Source organism: Hesperophylax consimilis, chromosome 5, assembly GCF_061612785.1.
Source record: "Hesperophylax consimilis isolate HC1 chromosome 5, BYU_Hcon_1.0, whole genome shotgun sequence".
Taxonomy (NCBI): Eukaryota; Metazoa; Arthropoda; class Insecta; order Trichoptera; family Limnephilidae; genus Hesperophylax; species Hesperophylax consimilis.
Genome location: NC_142840.1, coordinates 23,877,642 through 23,903,655, shown reverse-complemented (window position 1 = coordinate 23,903,655; position 26,014 = coordinate 23,877,642). Strand labels below are relative to the sequence as shown.

The 26,014-nt window shown below is 35.4% G+C and overlaps 1 protein-coding gene across 1 annotated transcript; it reads right to left on the bottom strand.

The window, feature by feature from the left end:
- Window positions 1–1,189: 1,189 nt before the first annotated feature.
- Window positions 1,190–23,784, bottom strand: LOC149423674 (tetratricopeptide repeat protein 17). The gene is made up of 20 exons (XM_089632073.1): window positions 23,630–23,784; window positions 23,160–23,537; window positions 22,359–22,585; window positions 21,983–22,270; window positions 21,288–21,418; window positions 20,410–20,715; window positions 19,793–19,904; window positions 18,518–18,694; window positions 17,539–17,676; window positions 16,851–16,992; window positions 15,563–15,787; window positions 14,745–14,925; window positions 14,060–14,236; window positions 10,958–11,053; window positions 8,620–8,886; window positions 5,570–5,726; window positions 4,396–4,630; window positions 3,118–3,275; window positions 2,886–2,991; window positions 1,190–1,756 (listed from the first exon to the last, which is right to left on the bottom strand). The coding sequence occupies exons 1-20, from the start codon at window positions 23,738–23,740 to the stop codon at window positions 1,592–1,594; spliced, it is 3,777 nt and encodes a 1,258-aa protein (XP_089488199.1). The 5' UTR covers window positions 23,741–23,784; the 3' UTR covers window positions 1,190–1,591.
- Between the last annotated feature and the right edge of the window lie 2,230 nt (window positions 23,785–26,014).

Here is a 26,014-nt window from a genome sequence, read left to right as displayed (position 1 = left end):
ATGAAAATGAGTAAAAAAACATTGACCATGCATAAAACTCATTATATGTCCATTACTGCTGGCAGACCGCTGGTACTTCTAGCAACCGCGCATTGTGGTGCAGAAAGCAAAACCCCGCACCTTCTCACTCACTACCCCACCACTCGGCAAGTTAACGACACTCGAAGATACATATTGACTTTTTTTTCCCGAATTTATGGCAAAACAATTTTTTGATACCTACAGATTATAATTATTTTATCCAATACACTAATGCATTGCAGAGGAATACCTGAAATATGAACTCTGGGTTTAGTATATTTACAGAGATATTGAAATAATTAGAGACATGTCAACCAAGTTGACAGCACCGGCAAGGAAAGGTTAAACTGAAAAGATTATAATTAATTTATTGAAAAAATAATTTAATTAAATAAAATGATCCTTATAGTAAAATGATGATAAAATGACAATATATTACAAAATAATGCAACGATTTGGACCAACGTTATCACAAATTTTAACTCTAATTTTAACTTTTATTTTAGAATGTCTTTATTCTGAGATTTTATAAAAGAGGTATATCAACACTTGTGAATAAAATTATATTATTTAATCAGAATTGTCTTCACGTATATACGACCTTATCGTATAACCAGCATATTATGGTCTTTAATTAGTCTTCATTCCAAAACAACCCGACAACGTCAAACCTCGGATTGCAAGTAACTTGGTTTTCAAGTGTTTTGCAAGACAACCAAAATTTTGTAGTAAATTTTAACAATAAACAAGCGATGTCTAGCCATACGAGCAATACATGTGAATAAACGTCGGACACAGAAATTTAAAAAAAAAAACACTATCGAATCTGTTCAACGACAATGTAATGTCACATTTTGATGAAATCCTCAAAAGAAGGAAAAAAATTATTTTATTATTTTATTACACTCTTGTTACATTTGATTGATTTTCTCTCTTGTTACGCAAGCTCGTTCTGAAATTATTCCGCTGGTGATAAATTCAATTACATGGCACGCACTTTAAAATAAAAAATATTAAAAAGTTCATGCATATAATATTAACTTATAACATATTTTGTATAAAACAATTTTACAAAATATTATAAAATTTATAGCATGCACCTACGTCCTACATGAGTAATTCAATTATTCAAATATTTCAATATTTGAAAGGAATCATCATAGTTTCCATTATTTCTTATGGGGAAATTTGCTTCCATTAATGAGAGTTTCCGGAATGAATTATGATTGCTTACCATAAACCAAGGTTCTACTGTATTTCCGTTCCCGAAACAAAACGATTTAATAACTTATTTTCTTTCCCTTCCCTTTATAGTAAATTAACACTTAATATGGGGCATTTTTAAATGCTAAATATTGTAAATTCACACCTATTTAAATATTAATTGGTTATTGTACGTGTACTGAAATATTACTACCAAAAGCGACAAGTGCATTGGTTGATCAATAATTTGTAATCTTATGAAAAGAAATACAGTAAAACCCTCTTAAGAAGTTTTCATGCAGTTTTGTTTTTTGGGTTCCTTGGAAAAACTTTATAAGAGAGTTTTAGAATGGTTAGTTAGTGGAATCTACACGGAGGTTCCGTGATTAGCAATAGTTTCCTCTGCTATAAAGTCGCTGTTGCCAAACAGCAGTGAACACAGGTATTGTTTGAAGACACATTCTGCAACCTTGAAATTGGGATTCCTTCTAATAACTAGGCGTAGCACGTGGATTGCGTGCTCAAATTCATTCTGAAAAACAAACACTTTTATCAACAATACCAAAAATAACTCACAAAATGTAAAAAAATAAATAATAGGTTATAAAATATATCTTAGATTTATTATTATTTTTATACTGTTTATTCTGAAAGAATAATGTTATCTTATTTAACATAAAACATGGAAAAGTGACGCACACAAAGTAATATTTGTTTGGAACTATAAAGAGATAATACTTTTTTTTTTTTTGTAATAACTTAGTGAGTAAAACCTCAAATTGTAATATTTAATTATTGAAAACAATGTTAGCGATTCCTAAACGAAAATCTGAAACAGATAAATCAGGAAAAGATACGACCCTTGCCTTGCTGTGCCCCGGCAAGGCAAGGGTCCTGGGTTCGAGTCTTAGATGTGACCGTATCTTTTTCTAATTTATCTGTTTCAGATTTTCATTTAGGAATCGCTATTATTGTCTTCAATAATTAAATATTACAATTTGAGGTTTTACTCACTAAGTTATTCCAAACAATAAATATTTATCCTAGACTTACAGAAAAGTCAATAGATGTCGCACATTAAAATTAAAATAAGATATGTTTATCTAAAGACGCTGTCTAGATTGCATTTAGTTCGGGTTGAATCTTACGATAAAACATAAAGATAGTTGGCAATAAAAATGTGCAGTGAGAAAAATAAGACAATGTTGGTAGTTCTTATTCGAAGTATGATACAGTTAAATATGACCGAAGGAGATAGGGTCCCATTAGCTCAGTTGGTAGAGCGGTGCCCCGGCAAGGCAAGGGTCCTGGGTTCGAGTCCTAGATGTGACCGTATCTTTTCCTGATTTATCTGTTTCAGATTTTCGTTTAGGAATCGCTAATATTGTCTTCAATAATTAAATGCATTTTTTTTTTGACGCAGGGGATCATTGAAAGGAAACATCAATGCTGTGTAGAGGGTATTTGAATGAGTCTAGGTCCTGTGGTGGTTTCAGAGCTGAGCTAAGGGGTGACAGAAACGACTCTGTGGGTGTAATATTACACAATAAAAGTAATATATATTAATGTATTGCTATTGCCGAGTAAATTAAACACTGGCTGGTAGTGGTTTTAGACTGTAATCATTAATCACAATGATGACGAAAGAATTCATTACTTACCTCATGGCCGTGCATCAGAGCGAGGTTGAATAAATTCACAATAAAATCAGGACGTCTTTTATATGCTAAGAGACTCATTCTTCTTGAATCAGCACCCATTGCGAGCCTACAAAAAGCAAAAATATTAAAATAACACATTATAATACACGGGTGTTGGCAATTGCACGTGACACTTCGTTTTTCGTGGAAAAGGATTATATATGTATTACGTAATCCATAATTATAATATTACCATTGAAAGACATATGATAGCCCAAGCAAAGAGACATCTTTCTCTCTGTCCGGAGCCAAATGCACAGCCTGGCGCAGACAAGCAATCACCAAGTCAGGGTTGCCCTCTATCCTCCAAAATATGGCTGCCAAAAAGTTGGGCACCCACGACACACGGTTCTACAAAGGAACAAGTGAATTTTTATATAAAATGTACACATAACGTCATGATATTTAAACATACATCAAATTGTATTATTTGCAATGTCAACTTTGAATGTTTAGGAGTGCAGCTTGCCTAGTAGAGTGAATGCATGATTATAAGATCCTTACTAACACTTTTAAGGAGTCTTCGTCTTTAAACTCATGCGTGACGGTGTGAGTGACCTTTCACACCACACTATTGGCCGGACGAGGCGATCACCCAGTGCATGTGTTAAAACATCCAAATTTTAAGCAAAAATAGAGTTCAGAAGTATTCTTATTTCCATAAATTATCCATTTAAATAAAATCTTTCAGAGAAGTAACAACAAGAAGGTGAGACACGGAAAAGACAACTTCTCTCGAAAAGAAGTGGAAATATTCAAAATAAAAAATATATTTATTGATGATTTCAACAAAAAATGTGTAATTTGAACAGAAATTTTCATAGAATACAAGCAACTCCAAATCTTGGGCAATGGTGTTTCCAATAATGGATTTAAAGCATCATTTTTCAAAAGAAATCCGTTCATAGTCATTCATGCTGGTTTCTGTCAAAAATAAAGGAATATATTTTTGAGCGAGTTTTATATGAAATATGATCCATCCTATGCACAAGGATCTTATAATCGTGCGTTCACTCTAATATGTAGTAAACACAGCAATCTAGTAAACACCAGATTGAAGTTTCACTATATACAAGGATCCTATAATTGTGCGTTCACTCTAATAGTAAACATAGCAATCTAGTAAACACCAGATTGAGGTTTCACATGATTATTGTTTTATCATGTAGTTAGCCAGCCATTAGCTCTCCATCGCAATACTAAAAAGGTAACAACTTTGCACATTCAAAACATTGACTTACGACAATATGTAACAAAAAGTTGGAAAAGCTCAAAACAAGGTTTTAATTACTCCAGGGAAGATCTTATTCCTTTGTTATGCTTACATGGGTTTTTTCATAATAATCTATCCCACCACATGGCACCTTTTGGAAGCTCATATGTGTTTTAGCTACACTTCATGGATCGCATTTGGGATAGCCGCCGGATAACATATGCAATAACCGCTTAGATAAGGTAAAACAATACATACATGTCTTAGAGTTTCGGCAATCTTGGTCCCAAAAACTTGAATTGGAGTCGTTTCGTCTTCGGTGAGCATTCTCAAGGCGAGTATAAAATTATCTTTGGTATTTGGAGGAAACGGAGGCAGCTTCTGACTTCCCAGTGCCAGCTGAATAAAATCTGGCTTCGGGTCATCGCAGTATGGTTTCTTGACGAGACCAGCCGCTGAATATGTTTCTTTCAGGATAGTTTTCGCAAATAGACTGAAAGTGAAAATTTAGTAACAATCAAATTATAGACCACTGTGGTGCAATTGGTGGGCAGACACATTTGCTGGCAAGACCTAGACAAACCTCACCCCATAGACCCGGGCATCCCTGCTAACCCAGGCACTAATCTAAGTTTAGCCCGGCCATCCAAATGTAGTGAAGCACTTGAGGTGAACTATGGCAGAGGCACCTCTCGAAAGCAAAGATAGAAAAAAAGTAGCTGTCTTCCTAAAAGCTACAGCTACAAGTTCTCAGAGTTGAAGGTACTTTCAGTATCAACCTGATGAAAGACCGCCATTCAAGATCGAAATGTTTTCTGAAATGACTTTATTCTAGTTTTGTGACCAGATCTGAATAGCTGATTTCCTACAAAAAATCATGAAATTCATACTTTTCTCAGACGGTGATGATTTAAAATAATAACCAAAGATCTAGAATAAGAAAATATACTGCAGTGCATAATGCGCCAAGTGGAACGTAAAGAAGTCCGGCAAGCTGACACGTGTTCCTGTCGATGACGTAAAAATTCTTTTTTTTTGATTTTTTACCGACATACATATAATAATCTGCCACTGATTCTATTCAATTTTGGGATGGGTTCAATTTTATCACCACATATTGAAATGTTTTCATATTATAAGGACCTTATTGCTAAGCATTTTCTTTTGAGAATCTGGGATCAATCGTGATGATAATAAGCAAGTAAATATGAATACATATCCCCAACAGGGTATTTTCACAAGCACTTTCTAACCTTCCTCCTCCCCATCTTCTTCCACTCTCCACTACCTTCAGCCTCATGCAACATACCCCAATAATTGGTGATGCCATAATACCATTGCCTCCCTATTTTAGGAGCAGTTGGAACTCTGCGGTATTCACATAAAAAACCAGGATTAAGAAGAGTCTATAATGTAGTTAATATGTACTTACAAAAATCCTCTCTGGGCATAAGCCGTAATGAAACTTGCTGACTTGAAGATATCAATTTTCTCCATTGTATCACAAGTTTCATCAGATAATTCTATGTTGATTTTTTTATCATAGATTTTCATTTTCCTATCACGCAGGTCATAGGATTCTCCCTCCACTAGAATGATAAAGAAATTCAAATACAATTAAATTAATTGATACGTATTGAATAATTATAAACTAATTTTTTATTTAGTATATATGTAATGTCACACTGCAAAGCATAGGCTTCAAACAAAAAAGGTTATTTTGTATATATTTTTTTAAATTTTACAGTAACAAAACATTGGTTACAGTGCTGAAACATTTACAGATATTAATATTTAAGGTGGGTATGATGTTTCGTTGTAATTTATATGGTATGTATATTTAGTAATTAACAGGTAATGTGTGTAGTGTATAGGTGTGTGTATGTGTGAGTGTGTGTATAATGTGTAATGTGCATTGAACAGTTTATATCATTTACACAAAGCTCCTTTTAAATATGGGCAGCGAATCCGAAAAAACGACAGTGTTAGAGTTTAGACAAATATTATTGAATGTATGAAGAGCACGGTTAATCAGCAAATTAGATGCTGCATTTGTTTTGTAATTAAGCGTGTGGAATAGAGCTGTATATCATGTACATCTCAAAGGTATGTAATTATGGACAGAAGTTCGGTACAGTCAATGTTATTGTTTAAAATTCTATTCTATTCATATCTGCCGGCACAGGCACGTAGCGTATCAGATACGACACATTCACATCTACCGGCACGGCACAGACACGGCACCATGAACTAAACTAAACTAAACTGCAGGCAAGTCGAGGGGTTTTCAAAAATCCAAAATCAGGCTCACAAATCAACGACTATTATTCTGAGCGCCCGCGCAAGATGTTTTAGATTTTTTCTATGGAAGAATAAAGGTAGTGAAAATTTTGCTTAAAGAGAAAGTAGGTAGCTAGGAAGAAAGACAGAAAATGAAATGATTTGCTGTACATCTGTTGAACAAAAAGCGAAAAAAATTAGGGAAAATTCTTTACATTATATTATAAAGAACATCGAGAAGATAGCGAAAGATTTTTCAAATATTTGAGAATGGGTTAATATGAGTAAATATAAACAGCTCGGAGAGCTCTGAAACAGAAAATAGAGGGTTACCTCGAGAGGGTTTCATCTCGGGGTAAGAATAACCTAGTCGAATTTATTGTTTCAAATACCCAACCAATCACGTCTGATTACTTCTAAAGAGATCAAAATGACAATCTAGACTCCTTCAATGGAAGCAATCTTCCCAACATGCCTTCCGTTGTATTGCTGGAAGCCAGAGTTAAGTTAGCCTCTCAGAAGCTGGATGTACTGTACCAACAGAGCCCGCAGATACTTTAATAGTACATAATCACAAGTGCGCCCCACGGTTGAATTTATCAGCCACCTCTGGTCTGGAGCCCCAAAATATCATAAAAAAACTCGACTCTGTACAGAAACAGGCGGTTCGTTTGATGTATTCCTCTATCTTAATAAACGAATTGCAATATTTAGAGCACAGATGTCGGGTGGGAATGCTTTCCTTGTTCTACCGCTATTTCAATGGAAATGCTCCGAGAAACTAGCGTCATTGATCCCTTTGTAACCGGTCCACAATCGGGTTTGAAAGGGCCCCATTCCTCTTAGATTGGAAACATTCGTAATGCACCTCAGAGAGCCAATCCATGTGACGCATGAATCGCAGGAACTTTTAGTTTAGTTAATGGGTAGTTTAGATGGTGTAATGCAGTCGAACTCGAGAAGTTTGTAGCACAACGATGATAACTGAACTATGATTTGAAAAGGTATGTTTGGGTTCAAATGTGACCCCGAGGTCTCTTATGAATTTCACTGAAGACAATTGTTATTATTATTATTTTATTTACTTCTATTATTGTACGTACATTTTACAGATGATATCAACTTATTCAGTGCATTGTTTATTAGTCATTGAGAATTTTTCTACCACCATGATAGGCACGTGCCCGTGTCGTGATGATTGATTATATTTAAAGTACATTGAAAATAATTAAACATAGATGATAAGTTCCAATAATTAATTAATATTTAAAATATTTCATTTCTTTTTTAGTATAATCTGTGTTGAAAGTTACGTTTGTCAACAATAATTTGTGCTGGGCACGGAAGACTAAGTCACTGGAGTGACTTGACATATTCATATTTACGTCTACTGTAAAATGTTCATTTTGTGTATTTTACCAAACCATAGCCGATATGTTTTTGTCCCTGAGCTCAGGTGTTTCTAATATGTAAGCGTGATAGTTGTTATTTCTTGTGTTTTGTATTTATGAACTAGCTGTACCCCGCCATGCGTTGCTGTGGCTTAGTCTTTCTGTGCAGATAGAGAAACAATAGCGCGTGTTGCTTTGATGGCCAACAGACGGCACTTTTTTTCAAAAAAGCATAATTTTACCTGTCACAGGTGACATATATATAATACAGGTATATAAAAATACATGCATATTCGAATGCATCGATTTGTTAAAATTTCAAAACATTGGTGAAGAACTTTCGGAGATTTAAGATTTTGAAGAAACGAACATAATCATTTTTATTTATATAGACTAGCTGTACCCCGCCACGCGCTGCTGAGGCTTAGTCAGTCTGTGCAGATAAACAATAGCGCGTCTTGCATTTACGTCCAACAGATGGCACTGTTCTTCAGAAAAAGCATGTTTTTAACTGTCACAGGTGACATATATAATACAGGTACATAAAACTTCATGAATATATATATATGAATGCAACGTTTTGTCGAAATTTCAAAACATTGGTGAAGAACTTTCGGAGAATTAAGATTTTGAACAAATGAACATTTTTATTTGTATAGATAGATAGATAAAGGAGTATTGTTTTAGAATAGAGTTGTTTAATTTACGTAAGATTGTTAAAGATTTCATCAGTACTTTCAGTGTAATTTTCATTATGGCTTTTTGGATTTTAATTAGTGATTTTATTATATTGTCATTTGTGTGTAGCTACCTCTTAAATGTCCCAAATTCCGTATTTCTTCCTCTGCGTCAGCCGGTGGGGGTAAATTCAGCTTGACAGAGCCGATGGGTATGCCTCTGGGCCTTGGAGCCTTGGGGCTGGTCTTGCTGGCGGTGCTTTCTGTAGGCTTCTTCCCCTTATCCTTATCCTTATCTTCAGCCTTAAGCTCAATCGGGACAGTTTTCTTTGGGGAAGTGTCACTTCTTTGTAGTCTGCAGCTGGTGGTACTTTCTTCATGACTGTTTAACGTATCGTCATCTAAAAATCATTTATGTATAGATATTATTTTCAATAGTAATGTTATAGGCATGTCAAGCTGTATTTTACATCAAATCCAGTGAATGCATAGTACAAAATAGAAATGCCTTAATGTAGATTTGTATTAATGTTGACAAATGACATGTATTATTGGGGTATGTCTGTCAATAACTTTCATGTATCTAAATGGCACTTGTGTCGTTAATTCAAAATAAATAAATATCATCTCATTTCCGCCAATCATACTTTTAAGGACACAGGGGTTAAAGTTTTTCACCGTAGTAATAAAGGCAAAAAATTGGATAATTTAGAAGCACTCGAAATTACAAAATTCCTAAATAATAAATCTAGTATAGTGAATAGCCAAATTAATCTATCGTTTAGTCCGATTCTAGATATTTTCCAGTTAACCGCTCTGTTCTTTCTGGAAACCCAGTAATTAATTACCCCTTCCATTCTGTCCACCTACCAAAAACAATTTGTATATACATATATATTTATATGTAAATATTTTGTATCTTAGATTCGTTTTTAATATTCTCCTGATGAAGGAAGGGTTCTTCTGAAACCGGTAGTTTAAATAAAATTATAGTGGTCGACATCACCATAAATAAATTACAATAACGAGATACACGGACACGAAACGAGAAATTCTAAGCAAATTAGATTGCCAACAAGAAAAAAAACAAGCACCCAAAAATTTCTGATGTACCAGTATAACAAAATCCCGAAGGAAATTGCTGTGATAGAAAATATTAATAAGTTCAAAAATGAATTAAGAAAATATGTCTATCTCAATTATTAATGTTTCTTTTTTTGTGACTTTATTGAAATATTTAAAGAAAGATTATGTTTGCCAAACAATGTACATGTTTATATGTTTATAAAACTATTAGCACACACGAAGATGTGAGCTAACTTAAGATTAATAAATAAATAAATAATAAATAATAATAAAAAAAACAAATTTATATGTTTTTTATTGTAAATAAATATAATTTTCTGACTCTATAGGTCGAGACAGCCAATCAAATATCACACAGCGTGCGAAGTGTTCACTTTTACTAGGTACCTGACATTGTATATCTTATCACATATTTCCTCCAAGTACATCACCATAAATAAAACACTCACTAGATTGATATTTTCGGGCTTTTTGCATGAAACCAATCGGACCTAAAAAACCATAGATATGCCAATATATAGACATTATAATTCTCATTCGGATATAGTTAGGCAATCATATGACGTCACAGTATTTCGGTTCCAATTTTTGATCGGAGTTATACCCCACCTATACATCACCATTTCATTTGAAATCAAATAAAGACAAAGTAGTGATTGTCAATTATTGCTTATTATCGATATTTTGTGTATTGTTGAGTAGCTACCTACCTACCCTAAGACCTAATAAATGTATTTAAATACTGTGGCAGTTATTTTATTTTTGCAATATGGCGACGGTAATAAAATGATTGTATTTATTGGTTGTGCAAATACAGGATTGTAGTTAATCTTTTGATTTTGGGCCGAACCTTTATTTTTTTTGAGTGGAGTGAACTACGTGTTTGGCTCGCAAAAGAGACATGACAAATGGCACTAATTGTATCACTTAAGAAATTTTTGATGCTCTACATACTTGCATACATCATGTATTATTGCTGCGATTATCTTTGGGCACCCGCTTACCTTATCGCCTCCGACGCCCGCTTCACTGCTTTACATCAATTTATTATCGCCTAAAATCGAAGCGAAAATATAATAACCGCCAAAGGAGAACACCAACTAGCAACGTCTAGAGATCGATCCAAAGAGCCCCTAGGAGCAACCGACAGTGAGTAATCTTATTCATATTATTAGAGAAGTTCTACCCTACCGCCTTGAAATTCCATCAATATGTACAAGATTTGGACAAAAAAATTATCTCCTTGGTAATTCAAACTATTTACACATTGTATTGTCCTTTAACATTACAATTATGTTGGTAAATACTTGTATCAAAGCTACCGATCATATCATTTTATTATTTTTATATAAATTATTAATTAATAAGAAATAAAAAAATTCTTACCAGAACTTGAGAAGCAATGTAACTGAGCTTCTTGGGGGGTTTCGAGTTGATTGGCTTCTAGGAGAGTGTTTTTGTTTATCTCTATTTCCTCACCATCTGAAAATGATATACAAAAAAAGAGAATCAAAAATCAATCAATGTTTTGTTTTTTTTTACCCACTATTCTTAATATAACATACATACACGGGCTATGGGCCGGAGCCCTGCACTTGCAGTGTTGAAGAATCGTGTCTTTGCACGGTACGAAGCAATGCAATCTATACCTTATGCATTCATTTTCCCTTTGGATATTACCTCTACTAGGTTAGTAGACAAAAATAAAAATGTCACTTGGTCAAGTTTGATATTGTCTGCATGCTGGCTTTATCAAAAATATCTTTTTATTTATTGAAGTTTCTTGTCAGCTTCTACAGGTTAACCTTTAATTACATGAAGGTAAAAATTATTTACTACCCGAAGGACGGCCACTAGGGTCCCCAATAAAATCACAAAAGCGACCGTGTTTCTTAATATTCCTTTTGCCCTTTTTTTATTCTTGGAATGCCATCCCCCCTCGACCTGGAACTCCTTAGCGTACCAGGGGTAAAATGCCCGCTGTTTGCCAGCTGACTCTATTTTCATAACGACATGATTTTAGCAAAATGATGTTTTTGTAAATTGTACAGCTGTATATAATGTGTTTATATATTTACGAAAAATTTATACCTATGTAGTTTCTCCAGAATCAGCGGCGGCTCGTGATTTTTATATGATAGAGTGGGAATATTGAAAAATTACAAAATAAAATAAAATACGACATTATTGATTTTGTTTAGTTATGCCAAGTGAATATAATATATTCAGTATCTAGAAGCAATTTTTAGGATTTAAAATACCATTAAATTGGGGCAAGTGCGGTGAGCTACTAGCAAATCCATGATGTATTCGCCTGTATAATAATTTCCCTGAGGCCCTATGTCATCTTTGCGGATGCTGTGTGGAGGGTCTTTTTGAGGAGTGGAAGGAGTAACTGTTGTAGGAGGGAGGAAACAAAGAGGCCGGCAAATCGTTCCACGGCCGAGCTGTTGAACTTGAGAACAAATCATAGAAACAACCCATTCTCATGCGACACATGTCGACAGTGTACAAATGTTGGGTACGGGATTGGCGTGTTATCCGACTAAGCACAGGTGCCAAAGGGATCAAATTCGCTAGTGTCTCGGAGCTTCTTCCATTGAAATACTGGTAAAACAAGGACAATATTAATTCCACCCTTTGGAAATTAAGAGATGTTCTGAACCATTGTCTTAGCCACTTCTGCATGTATTTAATATTCACCCAGGAAAGTCACCCCTTTACACAAAGATGGTGACAAGTTTCGGGCAACCAACTTGTCCTTTAGTGATTCCTTCTGCACCTGCTAAGATATTGGAGATAATTATCCACAAATATGTATATGTCAAAGTTGAACCATTCTTGATCGAACAACAATATAGATTTAGATGTGGCCGTTCAACCACTACAAATTTAATGGTATTTACAGATTACATAACGAGAGCACTCGAAAACAATGAGCAAGTTGACACATCATACCATGATTTTTTTATTGTTTTCAAGTTTAATTTGTAGAACTCCATTTTAATTTTAATTTTTATATATTCAATAATATTGTTATTGGGTTGTTAAAAACAGTTTATTTTTAAACAAGTTCCTAGATGAAAAACATCTCCTAGATGAAAATCACTCACTTAGTGATATTAATAAACCAACTCCGTTACACGTACAAATAAAGGCCGTAAACTGAATCTTTTAGAGCAGTTAGAAATTAACAAAAACTCTAATAATCCGAAAGCTATTTTAATTAATGAACAAATAAATATAATTCGTTCACCCCTACTTGATATCTTCAAACCTTGTGCAAATATGAGTGTGTTATAAAGTACTTAATTATGCTATTAAAATAACCCTATGAGTCATCGTTTGGGAATAACTAACATAAAGACCTTCAGTCAAATTTAAACATTACAGTAATTGGGGAAACTTTACTGGGGTAATAACCATTAATAATTTCTAACATTTTACTCAGAAATCAATTAAGAAATCAGTAATTGAAATTAACATACCTATCTAGAAATAATATAAATGTATCGTCTGTAAGTGGGCTACCCACAGTTTGATAATGCCTTCAGAGGGCGAAACAGCTGTCACGCGTAATAATAATTACACAGCCGAACTTGTTTAAAAATAAACTGTTTTTATAAACCCAATAACAATATTATTGAATATATAAAAAATAAAAATCATACCATGACTTTACGAAGGCTTTTGATAAAGTTGATCACTTAGTACTCCTAAGTAGGCTACAAGAATGATTTTTTTTAACTTCCAAACATGTTTAGTTATGTGTTTTATGAGGTCACACAAGACCGTATATTTGAATTACAAAATGAAAGATACGTCTCTGAAACATATGACGACCTGCAAGGTGAATTGGTGCCAATTGTGCATGACGTCTATGTACTAATGGTCGAGAAAATACAAAAGAAATTTTTACGATACCTCTACATGAGAGAGTTTAGTTTTTACCAATGATTGTTTCCGTGAGTAAAAACCGTTCAAAACAATTCAAATTCAGCAGTGGGGTGCACTTGTAATTTGTACAGGGTAAGCAGTTGTGTACTACTAAAATATCTGCGGGCCCTGTACAGTACACCCAGCTTCTGAGGGGCTAACTTGACTCCAGTTTCGATGGAGCCCCCGTGTCTGAGCTGGTCACTTAGAGTTGCACCAAGCATATCAATGGAAAGCATGTTGGGAAGATTGCTTCCCTTGAAGGAGACTAGATTGTCATTTCGATCCGATTTCCAGTAACACTCAGATGTTAGTTACTACCTACCGTTTTAACCGGACATTGCCATGAGTCAACCATTAAGTAATGCAAAACGGTAAAAGAGATAGTATGAAGGCAAGCGTGACTCAAATACATATTATTGTATCTCTTTCCAGTAACAGACCCCAGAAAAAAATTAAAAATGAAATCCTTTAGTGTTGTTTATAACTTAGTTTTGGTGATTACAGAGCCCTTCAAAATGAGTTAAGTAATAAAGAAGAAATATTAATTACTTAAGTCAGTCTTGTAGCATTGTATATGAGCAGGCTGGCAAGTTTCCATCTCGCTCCCCTCCTCGGCCGTGCAGATCATCCCCATCAGGTTGTCTGTCAGCTCCTCTTCCATTGCTTTAATATCCTGTGACAGGTCTGAGCATACTTCTGCCGTTTTAAGCATGGAAGGTTCCTCCACTGAAAACAAATTTTAAATTAACCTTTGCAACGCTGGCCTTTTCAACGCAATCTATCCCATCACCCGGCATGTTTGGACACAATGTATGTGCTTTAGCCATAGACGTCTGAATCGATAGACTTCCCTAAACATGAAATCTAGATACCATTTCGACGAGGAGAGGGTTTGGCCTGCTTCGAGAATGCTTTGAATAAACTATTACATCAGTCACGCATTGACCGTGTGTGACAAAATACTCTAATTTTGGAAACTAGCCCGAACTTTTGTTTACGAGATTTGGGATTTAATTTAGTTTTTTTACAAAGCCAACAATTTGTGCGCCATAGTAAAAAGGACTAGTAATTCGTAAGCAGATTTTATTTTTGAGGACTGAATAGTGATATTACAATGCGAGTTGCCTGTATACTGTCAGATTCATTTATTGACTAAAGATGCCCCTAGCAGGAAGAAACAGGTCCAGTGTTAGCTGTTATAGTGTCAATCATTGTAACAAAAAAGTATAATTACCATTAGAGAACTTTAATTTCATGAGTGATTTGGCAATACAATGCCAACCCCTCAGTAGGCTGAGTGCCCACCCTTGCATGAAGTCGGGGTCCACCCTAATGACTTGCTTCATGTGATACAACTGCCCCAACACATTATTCTTAGATTTGTGCAGCATGGAAAGGAGGAAATTCGTTGTGGGCTGAAATGGAAACAAGACCATTCATACATACATATTGCAATAATAAACAAGAGTACCATCATACAACATATGATGCAAAAGTGAATAGTACAAGAAGTCGGCGAAGACTGAGGACAGTATGCCACTATCAAATTAATCAAATACTTGAGTTGGGACATGTCAAGAGTGAAAATAACAAAAGACTATGTATGAAGCAAGGAGCGTACGCTAAGACAGATTTCTGTGGCGGTTAATCCTATCTATAATATATAAATGGTGTGACATTAGACAACAATAGTTAGTTGGGTCACTCTCCCAAATGTGTTCGCGCATGTTTTCACGTTAAATATGTACTATATTATTAACATAAGTTGTATCATAACTAGATAACTAACTAAGTTTAAAGTTCCATTAGAAAATCTTAAACTTTTTCCGAAATAATCAATATTTTGTGGTTCACTGGAGTGATTTTTGGACCACAAAATATTGATTATTTCAGAATGTTTTAAAGATCATCAAATGAAACTTAAAGTTGGTTAGTTATTTAGTAATGCCACAACTAAATAACAATATGGTAAATATTTAACATGAAAATCGAGCAAACACTTTTTGACCTGCTCGGGGAATGACCCAGTTAACAGAAGATTAGTTCTCTCACCTCTATCTTATTAACATTATAGGACTCTGCCGTGACTCTGATAGAGATCTCGTCATACCCTAGTTCAAAGAGCACCGACCCCAAGGAGGTCAGCGCCAGGTCCTTGTTGTACTCCGTGCTCTCCTCCAGGGCGCACAGGAGGCAGTCAAGGGTGTTCTGGGTATTACCCCTCACCCTCCAGTAGAGGGATGCCAAGGTGAATAGCACCCATTTTGGCGCCGCCCTCTGGAATACGTAATACAATAATTAATCACTTTTACGAGTACACATTTTTTACAAAATAAAATAAGTTATTTACGAACAAATATATATTTTTTTGTATTTTGGATCTTCGTCACAACGTATTCCAATGAATGGCGATACAGGTACTTATGGTACTAGTAGTACATCTATCTACCACCAGAAACCCCCGCCCCCCAGTGAGAAATTGTGTGCAGAGGCGCTGCATCACTGCTTTAAAATAGAGTAGAACCCCGTTAATTCGAACAGCGATAATTTAATTTTTAAATCGAAATTCGTTAATTCATAAATCGAATTTTATTTTTGTCCTGACACGAAAATTTGTTCATGTAATTAGAAAAAATTTGATTTTTGCGAAAATAAATCGTATAATTTTGTAAATCTGAATCTGGCAGACAGCCGTGGCAGTAAAACGATGTAAAATGTAGTTTTGCGTGGTTATAAATCGTCCTAATTCGTATTATTATTTTGTAAATCTGAATCGATTTACTCTGGAGTGTCGTATTTTTTCGAATTTACTTTGAACATCCAAGTTTGAAGGGCCAGCCTGAGCGTAATCGGCCGAGAAAATTCGATTTATGAAGAAATATATCATATTTTTACGAATTTACTTCTAATATCTAAATTTAAAGGGCCGGCCGCGACGGTAATCGGCTGCGAAAATTTGATTAACATGGAAATGTGTGGTATTTTTACGAATTTACTTAAAATACTGAATTTTAAAGATTTCTGCAGAGAAACGTCGTATTTACAACGATACTACCTGAATTTATAAGGGTGATCAAGGAACTCGATTATCAGCAATTTGCAGTGCATCGGAATTTGTTAATTTTCTTTTTGATGTCCATGGATTTGCAATTAATGGGATTCTACTGCATCAACATGCAACAACCGAAATGTTCTACATCTGAACCTCTAAAAAGGGCCAATAACACAAAGAAGCAAATGATTAAGAGCAATTGGTATTATTCTAAAATTTAGAGGCATGTGTAGTAGGAGAGAAAGTATTAGAAACACTAGATGAAATTAATGACAATCTAAAATTCACCCTTCGAATGGCTGTGAGTATTCTCTGACCAATCTCGGCCTCCTGGACCAGTTTGTTCACATCAGGATTACTGTCCGTAACATACGACACCAATATCTGACGCAGTTTGTAATCTGGAGCCAAATTCGGCGTGGCTTTGGTTCTGAAATGTAAACATTTACACCATGTATCTGAAGATTTATTAAAATACCATATGATTCCTGTACAAAAATAATGGTTTTCCCAGATAATAGATTTAACCCTTTTAGCCTCAGAGCACTGGTCTCACTCCTCACGGTGCTAATCTGTCACAGCAAACTTACAAGTGCCATGAAAGACACTGATATAGGAAACACCGTGAAACAAGGAAAGTCCATTAGAGGAACTTTTGTAATCCAAATAAAATAATTGGTTCAGACCATAGAATAAAGAAAAACATTCATTTCATACCATAGGCTGAAGAAAGAAAAAGAAATGCAATGTGAGCGTGTTTCCAAAAGTCTGACCAATCGGACGTAAATTTCATACACAGAACTGTGTTTGGCGATATACGAAGTCGGGCAAGTGTAAGTGAGACAGAGCGTGTACTAAATGGACTAGAACTAAAGTCCATTAAAATCTACATGGAAGGCATTTCTATTTAGTGGTTCATACATATAAAAATCGAATAAAATCACTACCACAAAAATGTATACAGGTACATACTTACTTTGTTATAAAAACTAAAGGCAAATAGACCTTTTTCGTGCTGAGAGCCAAATCATCACAGCATATTGGGGGATACCAGGGCAAAGGGTGTTCCATATCGAAAGACATGTCTATCTTGTCCGAAAGTATTTTTTTTGCACTGAAAAAATAATACATGTACAGTAGATTTTCACTAAGGCCCTTCGTACACGGAGATCCTTCAAGCTATGTGACTGCAATGCAACCACAAGTAGCTTACCAATATGCTACTCTTTATTGCTGGTTTCCGCACACGGCGCTACCCGAAATATACTGAACTTGATCATTTTTTCACGTACAGCCGTGGAGTTAATACAATGTGAAGTGACTCTATCGACAAAGACAATAATATTGTTCTTCTTTATATTTACAAGCATAAAAAACGATCTAAAAGAAGATTTTGGGTTCACCCGTACAACAAAATAAATTTTAATTGTAGGGCATTCGTAGCCGCCAAGGAACTACATAAGAATGGGTTACATGATATTTCATCAAAATAACATTTGATGACATACCCGGTCACCATGAGAATGATGTCAAATTCACTTTTCTTTCCAACCTCAATCCACGCCTTCTCCGCTAAATCCTTTCTAACATATTTTGACAAATTATAGATATTTAAACGTGAATATTTCCCCACCTCCAGAACAAATTTATCATTCAAATCATGTTCAAATGTCATTTCTCTCATACGAGTAGTACATGTTAATGCAACTTATGTAGCGTCAAACATGCAGTCGATGCGTAACGTCATTCATAAAACATTTTCATTTTCCAGTTTTTCTTACACTGTTCTACCAATGGTAGTTCAACTCTGTAGTAATGAATTTACAATGACTAAGAAACCATACTTGTTTAACTCATTGATGAGTATAATGTGTGCAGTTATGTTATGGCTATTAAGATTAATTGCTGCCATATTATAAAAAGGCATTTTAAAATTTGATAAAAAATCAACTCACTCAAATCCCTTGTTCTCAATGGGGAGATAAACGGGTAGGGCCTCCAAGGGCTCTCCCATCTTCCCGACGCGTTTTGTGATCTGCGGCGTCCATTCCTCACACTGTTCCTGCGATGGCCAGTCACTCTCCTTGTCAAAGTCCTGCTTTATACGGCTCACTTTGGTAGAAGGGGGATATCTGAAAATATTCACTTTTCAGTCAAGTGTTATTTAACATGACCTACGGGGCTGTTAAATTATGTGATCCATAAAATTACACTAAAACACATACATTATGTCAAAACGCAACACGTGACAGGATAGATTGCAAAAAGTTTAAGAAACTTGGTGACATCAAACGGGGAATGGAGTTTCGTTTGCCATCTTGCCTTGTCGAAGGTTAAAAAAGAACAACGTAATAAAATATTCTTCTTCAAAAAAAAGGATTTTTTTTAATTTGACTCACTATCCATCTATCTAGCTATCTGTCCAATAGTTGTCTTGATGTTTTGTACCGCCAGATGGATGGGGGTGTCAATTTTAAATCTGCCCCACTGGCCCTGCACCTCATATTTCGTCACCGCAAGCTAGCGACAAGAGTCTCCATGGAAATGTTTGTATAACCACCTCCTCTCCCTTCTTTCCTCAATGGGAGACACATTATATGATAAGCTGCATTATATTAAGTGCTCCATGAGGCTTCCATCAGCAGACCACGCCGCTCACCATGATGTATTGACTGTCACCCTTACGTCTTGTAACCTTCCACGTAAAAGATCTCTCATACCTTTTAAATTCATGTAGCTTCATAAAAAGTTGTTAGTCCAGGTAGTATGCCTATACATACTAAACACCTATCTAAGTTATGAATAAACATACCATATTGAAACCAGAAATTCTTTTATTACTTGAAAGTTCAGTGAAATTGAGGAAAGTGGGCGATCCTACCCTTGTCTAATGCACTGGATTGTAGCTAGCCACCTTGGAGAGAAAAACATCCCCTTTTCTGGAGAAACTCCTGCACTAGGCCAGAAAGCGGGATGTCTTAGCCTTGGCTCCGGAGACGAAACGAGGTTGTCGCAGAGCAAATACTTGCCCCTTGCAAGCCGAGTAACCAGTTATTACTTATCTAATTATTTTAACAGCTTTTACAAGTGCACTTCTTCCAGGCAGCAGTACATAGGATGTTTTTTGCCCTGATGGTAACCAATGTCTGACAGGAGGTCACATAAAAAGAGTACATATATCAATAGCAAATGAAAGAAGTAATGCATAAAAGTATAAACTAACAACTTACTTTACTTCTAATGTCCTTTTATTAGTTTCCGGGTTTTCATAAAAAGTTTCATGGAAATACATATCCATTCTGGAGTCTTGATCTAAAGTTTCTTCTTCTTCTAAGTTATCCGCTGAAAATATCAATTCAACTAATATAGAAAATCTGTATTTTTTCTGTTAAAAGAAAGAAGAAAAGCTTATTTATAATAAAAAATCAACCTGTAAAAAACAGTTTTTTATATAATACATGTATTTTTATTAATAGATGACTATTTTTTTTTCGTTTGACTGAGGATTGAACCTTCCTCACCAGGGACTGGAGACAGCCTCGCTAAAAACTGAGCCAAATCCCGATTGGGAAGGACCGACATTTATTTTGTATATTAACTGCTGTAATGTTATCCAATTTCAGAAAAAAGCGTATATGTCCATGTGTGAATGTGCGATTCCAACCAAAAGTTGATAGAATGCACTGTCATCAATAACGAGTCTATCTGCCGAGTTTAAGCTTGATAGGATGTCAGGAAGTTGGTTAATTTCCTTATCCAATAATTTTATGAAATCACTAATTCAAATTATATAAATAATTAGGTACGTAATTTTTATAAATTCTCAAATTTAAAAAAAATTACTCACGGGCGACAACTTCTGTAGTGATTTTTTTAACGTTAACTGAAAATTCCTTGGGCTCCGTCGTCTTTAGCAGCGCGTAGTCTTCAGACAGCTTGTAGCGGGGGCTCAACTTAACCAGCTCACTCTCGAGGTTCTTCAGCAGCATCTGAATGCTGACCACTATTTCAATGGGATTGAACGTTTGGTGGCTCACCAACATATTGCTAAAGAGTCGAGCGGAGGTCTTGACTTGCCAAACCCCACCGTCTCTTGTTTCATCAGAGGTTTTATCAGTCTCGGGGTGGACATTGGATTTTGCCCTCGTATCGCCTATAAAATGGATAGAACATGGAACTGAGTTTTCTTTTGTTTGGGTTTTTGGTTGAGGGCGAGTTGGAAATGTAATTAGAACCATATTAAGGCATTAGGATATAACTTTGAATTTCATCATTTTAGAATTCTTCAAAGCAGGGCTTTAGAGCGAAGCCCAGTGCTGAGGCAATGGTATTTTGCGCTGAGCAGAGAGGTCCGCAGCGTTGCCAAAGCTTTACGTAGACTTCTTGAAATCAGATGTAGACAGGAATTTTCCTATTATTTTGAACACAAGTGTGCAAAATTTCAACAAGTTTCAAAATTCTGGTTTAAAGGGGTGGGAAAATGGGGGTGGTTTTTGAAATATCATGTAGACAGTCACCTTACTCTTTGTTTTGAGGGAAAAGTGTGCAAAATTTCATTACTCTCAGAAAAAAACTAGATTTTTTATAAAAACAAGCCACTTCGCCACGGACACTATTATTTATATATAGATATGGAAGATTTGAATATTTATGGATATCACAAATTAAAATAAGTATTAAACCTATTTGTTTAATATTAGAAAGATGTTAGAAAGAAAGTAGTACCTGTTTTGGGATTTACATGTGATTTATATCCCAACGGAGCAAGCTCATTCATGAGCTTTTCTTCAAGCCTCTGCCAATCTTCCTTCAACTTTAGGAAATCACGAACCTCTGAATATTTGTTCTGGATAGCACTATAAAAAAGTTTAATACACAATATTAATTCATACACTTTTCCTTTTATCATAATGCCATTCACCTAATAACGTAATTAATAATAATAATAAATGTTAAATGCATAGCAGTCGGTAAAACCAAAACCTTCCTACAAGAGTGACAGAATCTTGTTCAAACATCATTTATTATATGGTGGGTTTTTATCCCTAATAACATGGAAACCAAATATGAATATTCAGAAAAAGACTTTAAACAGAAATGAAATTCAAATGTATGAATAAATACAAAATGTCTGAGAAATATGCATCTTATACTAGACTAGAGGCACCGTAAGTAGCCAGGGTGGCCAAGCACATATTATGTACACAATAAAATTATGGTGCTGGTGCTTAATCATAACCTATTTTTTTTCCGATTCATTGCCTCCATCCCCGATCGGGAACATTCGGGATTAGTTTGTGTACCTCCGCAAAATTTTGTGGCAATGAACTTTGAAAATGTGTCATTTGTGAGAAAAAGCATAGCAGGATGCCTTTAGGAAGGTTCTGGCCAAACTGAATAACAATACCAATTAGACTTACTCGTTAAGTTCCAATAACTCATTGATATGATGTGCCTTGCACAAAATGGCGTACTTATTGACCCTGGCCTGTTTGAAGCTCGGTTTCAACTTTAACACATTGTCGTAGCACGCCACCGATTGGTTAAAGTCCTCCAAGACCGCATAAACATTGCCCAGAGCAAAGTAATTGGCCGGCTGGGTTGGGTCATGGTCTATAGCCGCATGGAGGACTATTGCAGCATCTGCAGAGTTCCGGGTCTGGTGAAAGATGGAGCCCATGTTCAGAAGGGAAATATCACGGTATTGTCTGAAATATGTAGAGAAAATGTATGTAGATAATTACTCCATATTGTAATAATTAGTATATTGTAATAATTAACGGTTAGCTGCCTTACCTAGGAGCAAAATGTACCGCTCTTCTGCTGCATTCCAAGGCTTTAGTCGCTTCCCCTTTAATCCTCCAATATATAGCTGCCAGATTATAGTGCAGCCATGATGTAGAATTGTGCTGCAAGCCCAGAGCCACCTGGTGACCAAAAGAAGTGACACTCGTTCCTGGAAGGAGCCACTCATGGAGGGAATGTTCTGGAGCTAGAGATACATTCTCCCTCTGAACCATGGCCTGGAATGTGTATCAAAATATGTACCTAATCATAATTTGTAATAAAATCATTTGTTACAACAAATAAAGTGGCAAGAAGCTGAATCTCTGAAGGTAGGAGCAAGACCATTCCAGAAATATTTCCCTAACCGCCGCACTTTTAATACACAAAGTTTATGGAAATTACACTTCGTTTCAACTTAATTACTCCAAGAAACAAGAATTTTCGTCAGGATAGATAGTAAAAGATGCATCAAAATTCCATTTTTATTCAAAGTTCAAAATTGACCTTATAAAACGATCCCTTTGCCACCATTTTGGACTTTTTGTCTGGAGTGGCAGTTGCGTATGTTTCGTTTTAATCTAAATACGCATAAATTACTAAATTAACCCAACCTAAGAACCTATTTTGTGCACGTACATAGTTTTTTTTTGTAGTAATTGTTGAAACAAATTGTAATTTCCATCATCTAAGCCTAGAAGTGTGGCGGTTAGGTAAATAATTCTACAAGATAAGATAGTTGTGTATTCTTCATTTTACATTCCTTTGTGAAACCAGTTAAAAATATATATAATTCAGTAAAAATGTTTTTACCTTAAGATGCTCAAAGGCGAACATACTAAATGGTAGAGAAGAAGACTTTTCACATTTCGGGACATCCGTCCCATATTCAACATTTCTCAGTGAATTATCAGCAAAGAAATCTACTAATTTGATACCATCTCGATCACTTCCATCGGCAGCGATGGACATGTATAGATCAATATCATCAATGGAAATCGTTGTTTTCTCGCAATAGTAATTTGTTTTGTGAACTTTCATAGGAATTGAATCTGAACCATCCAGTATAGGCTTGTCAAATACATAGTCTTTCAAAGTGTTGTATATCCCGTCGATTTCTCTCAATCTTTTCTCTTGCTCTAAAAAGCCCATCAAATCATTTGGCACTCTCATTTGAAATGGTGAATCCATCTGCAGGACAACATATTGAATTAAAATAAAATAATTAGAAAAATGTAAATATATAACCTTAACCTAAATTACTAGTCGCTGTAAATACTTACCAAAGGCTGTATTAGACCTTTTTCGGTAACAACCCAATGGGAAGATGCCAGAATTCCATATATCATCCTAAATAATAGGAAAAAAAGCGTGAAAATTTTGAATTTAACCATTTTTTAAATATTCACTGACAGCTAGTGTATAATTTTCATTTTCGTATTTTTCTTTTATGGGCTAATGAGTTATGTTTTTTCTATGACCAATGGTCATGGGAAACGTCTACATGAAGGAAGGTCAAGCGGGATGGTATATACAACCAGATTTTTATGAGCGAAAAAGGTGATGAGATTTTATTTATTTTTCAATGTGAATATTTTATTAATAAGTCTCTTGTCTATCATAATTTGTCATATGTTTTATCAAAATATATATATTTTTTTTATTTTTTTTTATTCACATTTAAACCCGCTAAACTACTTATGTAGTTTGTCAGCAGGGACATAGAGACAACATTTATACACTCATAAGATACAATTTGAACGTTACATAATTACATAAATTGGTTACATTGCAGAAAAGTTTAAATAGCAGCATAAAAGCCTTATATAATAAGCAAGTAAAAATAAATGTATGAACAAATTAGTATTATCAACAAGTACATCAATAGATTCATAAATAGAGGTAGGTAGTCAAGATAAATCTAAAATCAATAAAAAATCAAAAATAAATAAAAAATCTTTTACTACTGAATGAACAATTAATCAATAACAAATTTTGTGAACATGTTTATAAGTATGTTTTAAAAATAAATATATAAGATTAACTACCAAGTGTCAAACTAGCCAAAGGAGTATTTTTTATCTTCTGTATGTGTTTCATTGCATCATCTTCATTTACATGCCCCACCCGGAGAATTTTGTTGATGTAATACGGTCTTCTTCACTTTTCACTAGGTATTTAATTACTTTTTGGTGATTCTAAGATAATTTCCTGGAACTTATGTTTGTACAAGCAAACACTCCATAATATTGAAAATACCTCCAACTTCTGGAATTTTCCATACATTCTGAGGTCAACATGCTACACTAGCGCCTCCTAGCGGTATGAGTTGTGCGTCTTGGTTTTCATTCACACTTTTATGCCGTATCGCGAAACTGAAAATCGGTAGATTTGTGTGAAAATATCGATAGATTAGATACGAAAATCGGTAGAATTTCAGAATGGATTTATATGGGGTATCGCTCACTCAATACTGGAGTTCCTACAGTATTTTTTTCGAATCCATGGGGTGAGGGGTTGCTAGAGAATTTCGGAGAAGAATAATTGCCCACAAAATTTTCTAAATAGAGTTCCAAATTATGATTCCCCACGATATGTGGGAGGGGGGGTGGCTAAAGAATATCAGGAAAAACTTATAAGACACTATATTTTTAGCTCCGGAAGATCAATTTCAGCCATTAAGGAGGTCTTCGACCCTTAAGAAATAGCGGCGCGGGAAGTAGGACTGCGAGTTAATGTTGACAAAACAAAAATGATGGTACAGAGCAGGAACCCTTCGCACAGAAGAAGAAGTAGTGCACTATTTAAAGACAACTACTCATACGAAGTGGTCGATCAATTCACCTACCTGGGCTCCAGCCTGACAGAGAACAATGAGGATCCAGCAGAAATCAGAAGAAGAATCACAGCAGCCAACAAAACATACTTCTCTTTGGTGCCAGTGTTTAAGTCACGTAGTGTCCACAGAAAAACCAAAATAACCATATATAAGACCATTGTAAGAACTGTATTGGCATATGGATGTGAGGCGCTGACACTGACAGTAAAGATGGCTGAAATGCTGGATACTTTTGAAAGAAAGGTGCTGAGAAGAATATGTGGACCGGTGAAAGAGGACGAACAGTGGCGTATCCGGCACAATAGAGAATTGTACGATATATATAAGGCCCCTAGCATCTCTGCACACATGAGACTCCTCAGGCTGAGATGGGCTGGTCATGTACAGAGAATGCCGGATACACGCGTCCCAAAAAGAATTCTGACTGGTCACCCAGGTGGAAAGAGAAAAGTGGGAAGACCCAGACTGAGGTGGGAAGATGAGGTAAGAGGGGATGCAGCACAGCTTCTCCAGGTGACAAACTGGAAGTCAGCCGCTGAGGACAGGAGGAGTTGGAGGCGACTGTTGCAGGAGGCCAAAGCTCGATATGGGCTGTAGCGCCATCGAAGAAGAAGAAGATATTTTTAGCTCAGGGAGGGGGGGTAGCTAGGGAGTTTAGAATAAAACAATTCCTCACATTGTGATTTTCGGAAAAAATGCCCATAATTCAGAACCTTTTCGCTGCCTTCGGTAGATTTTCGGTGATTTTCAACATTTTGGGAAAATTTTCAATAATTTCGGTAGACTTTCGGAAAATTTCGTTTTTTTCACAAATTTCGGTGATTTACTG

Excerpts from the sequence above, each read along its gene's own strand:
- LOC149423674 (XM_089632073.1), bottom strand. The coding sequence starts at position 23,740 with ATGGTTAAATTCAAAATTTTCACGCTTTTTTTCCTATTATTTAGGATG. Across the intron at positions 23,538-23,629 it reads AAGGTCTAATACAGCCTTTG|ATGGATTCACCATTTCAAAT; the intron begins GTAAGTATTTAC and ends GTTGTCCTGCAG. Across the intron at positions 4,631-5,569 it reads TATGCCCAGAGAGGATTTTT|TCTATTTGCGAAAACTATCC; the intron begins GTAAGTACATAT and ends TTTCACTTTCAG.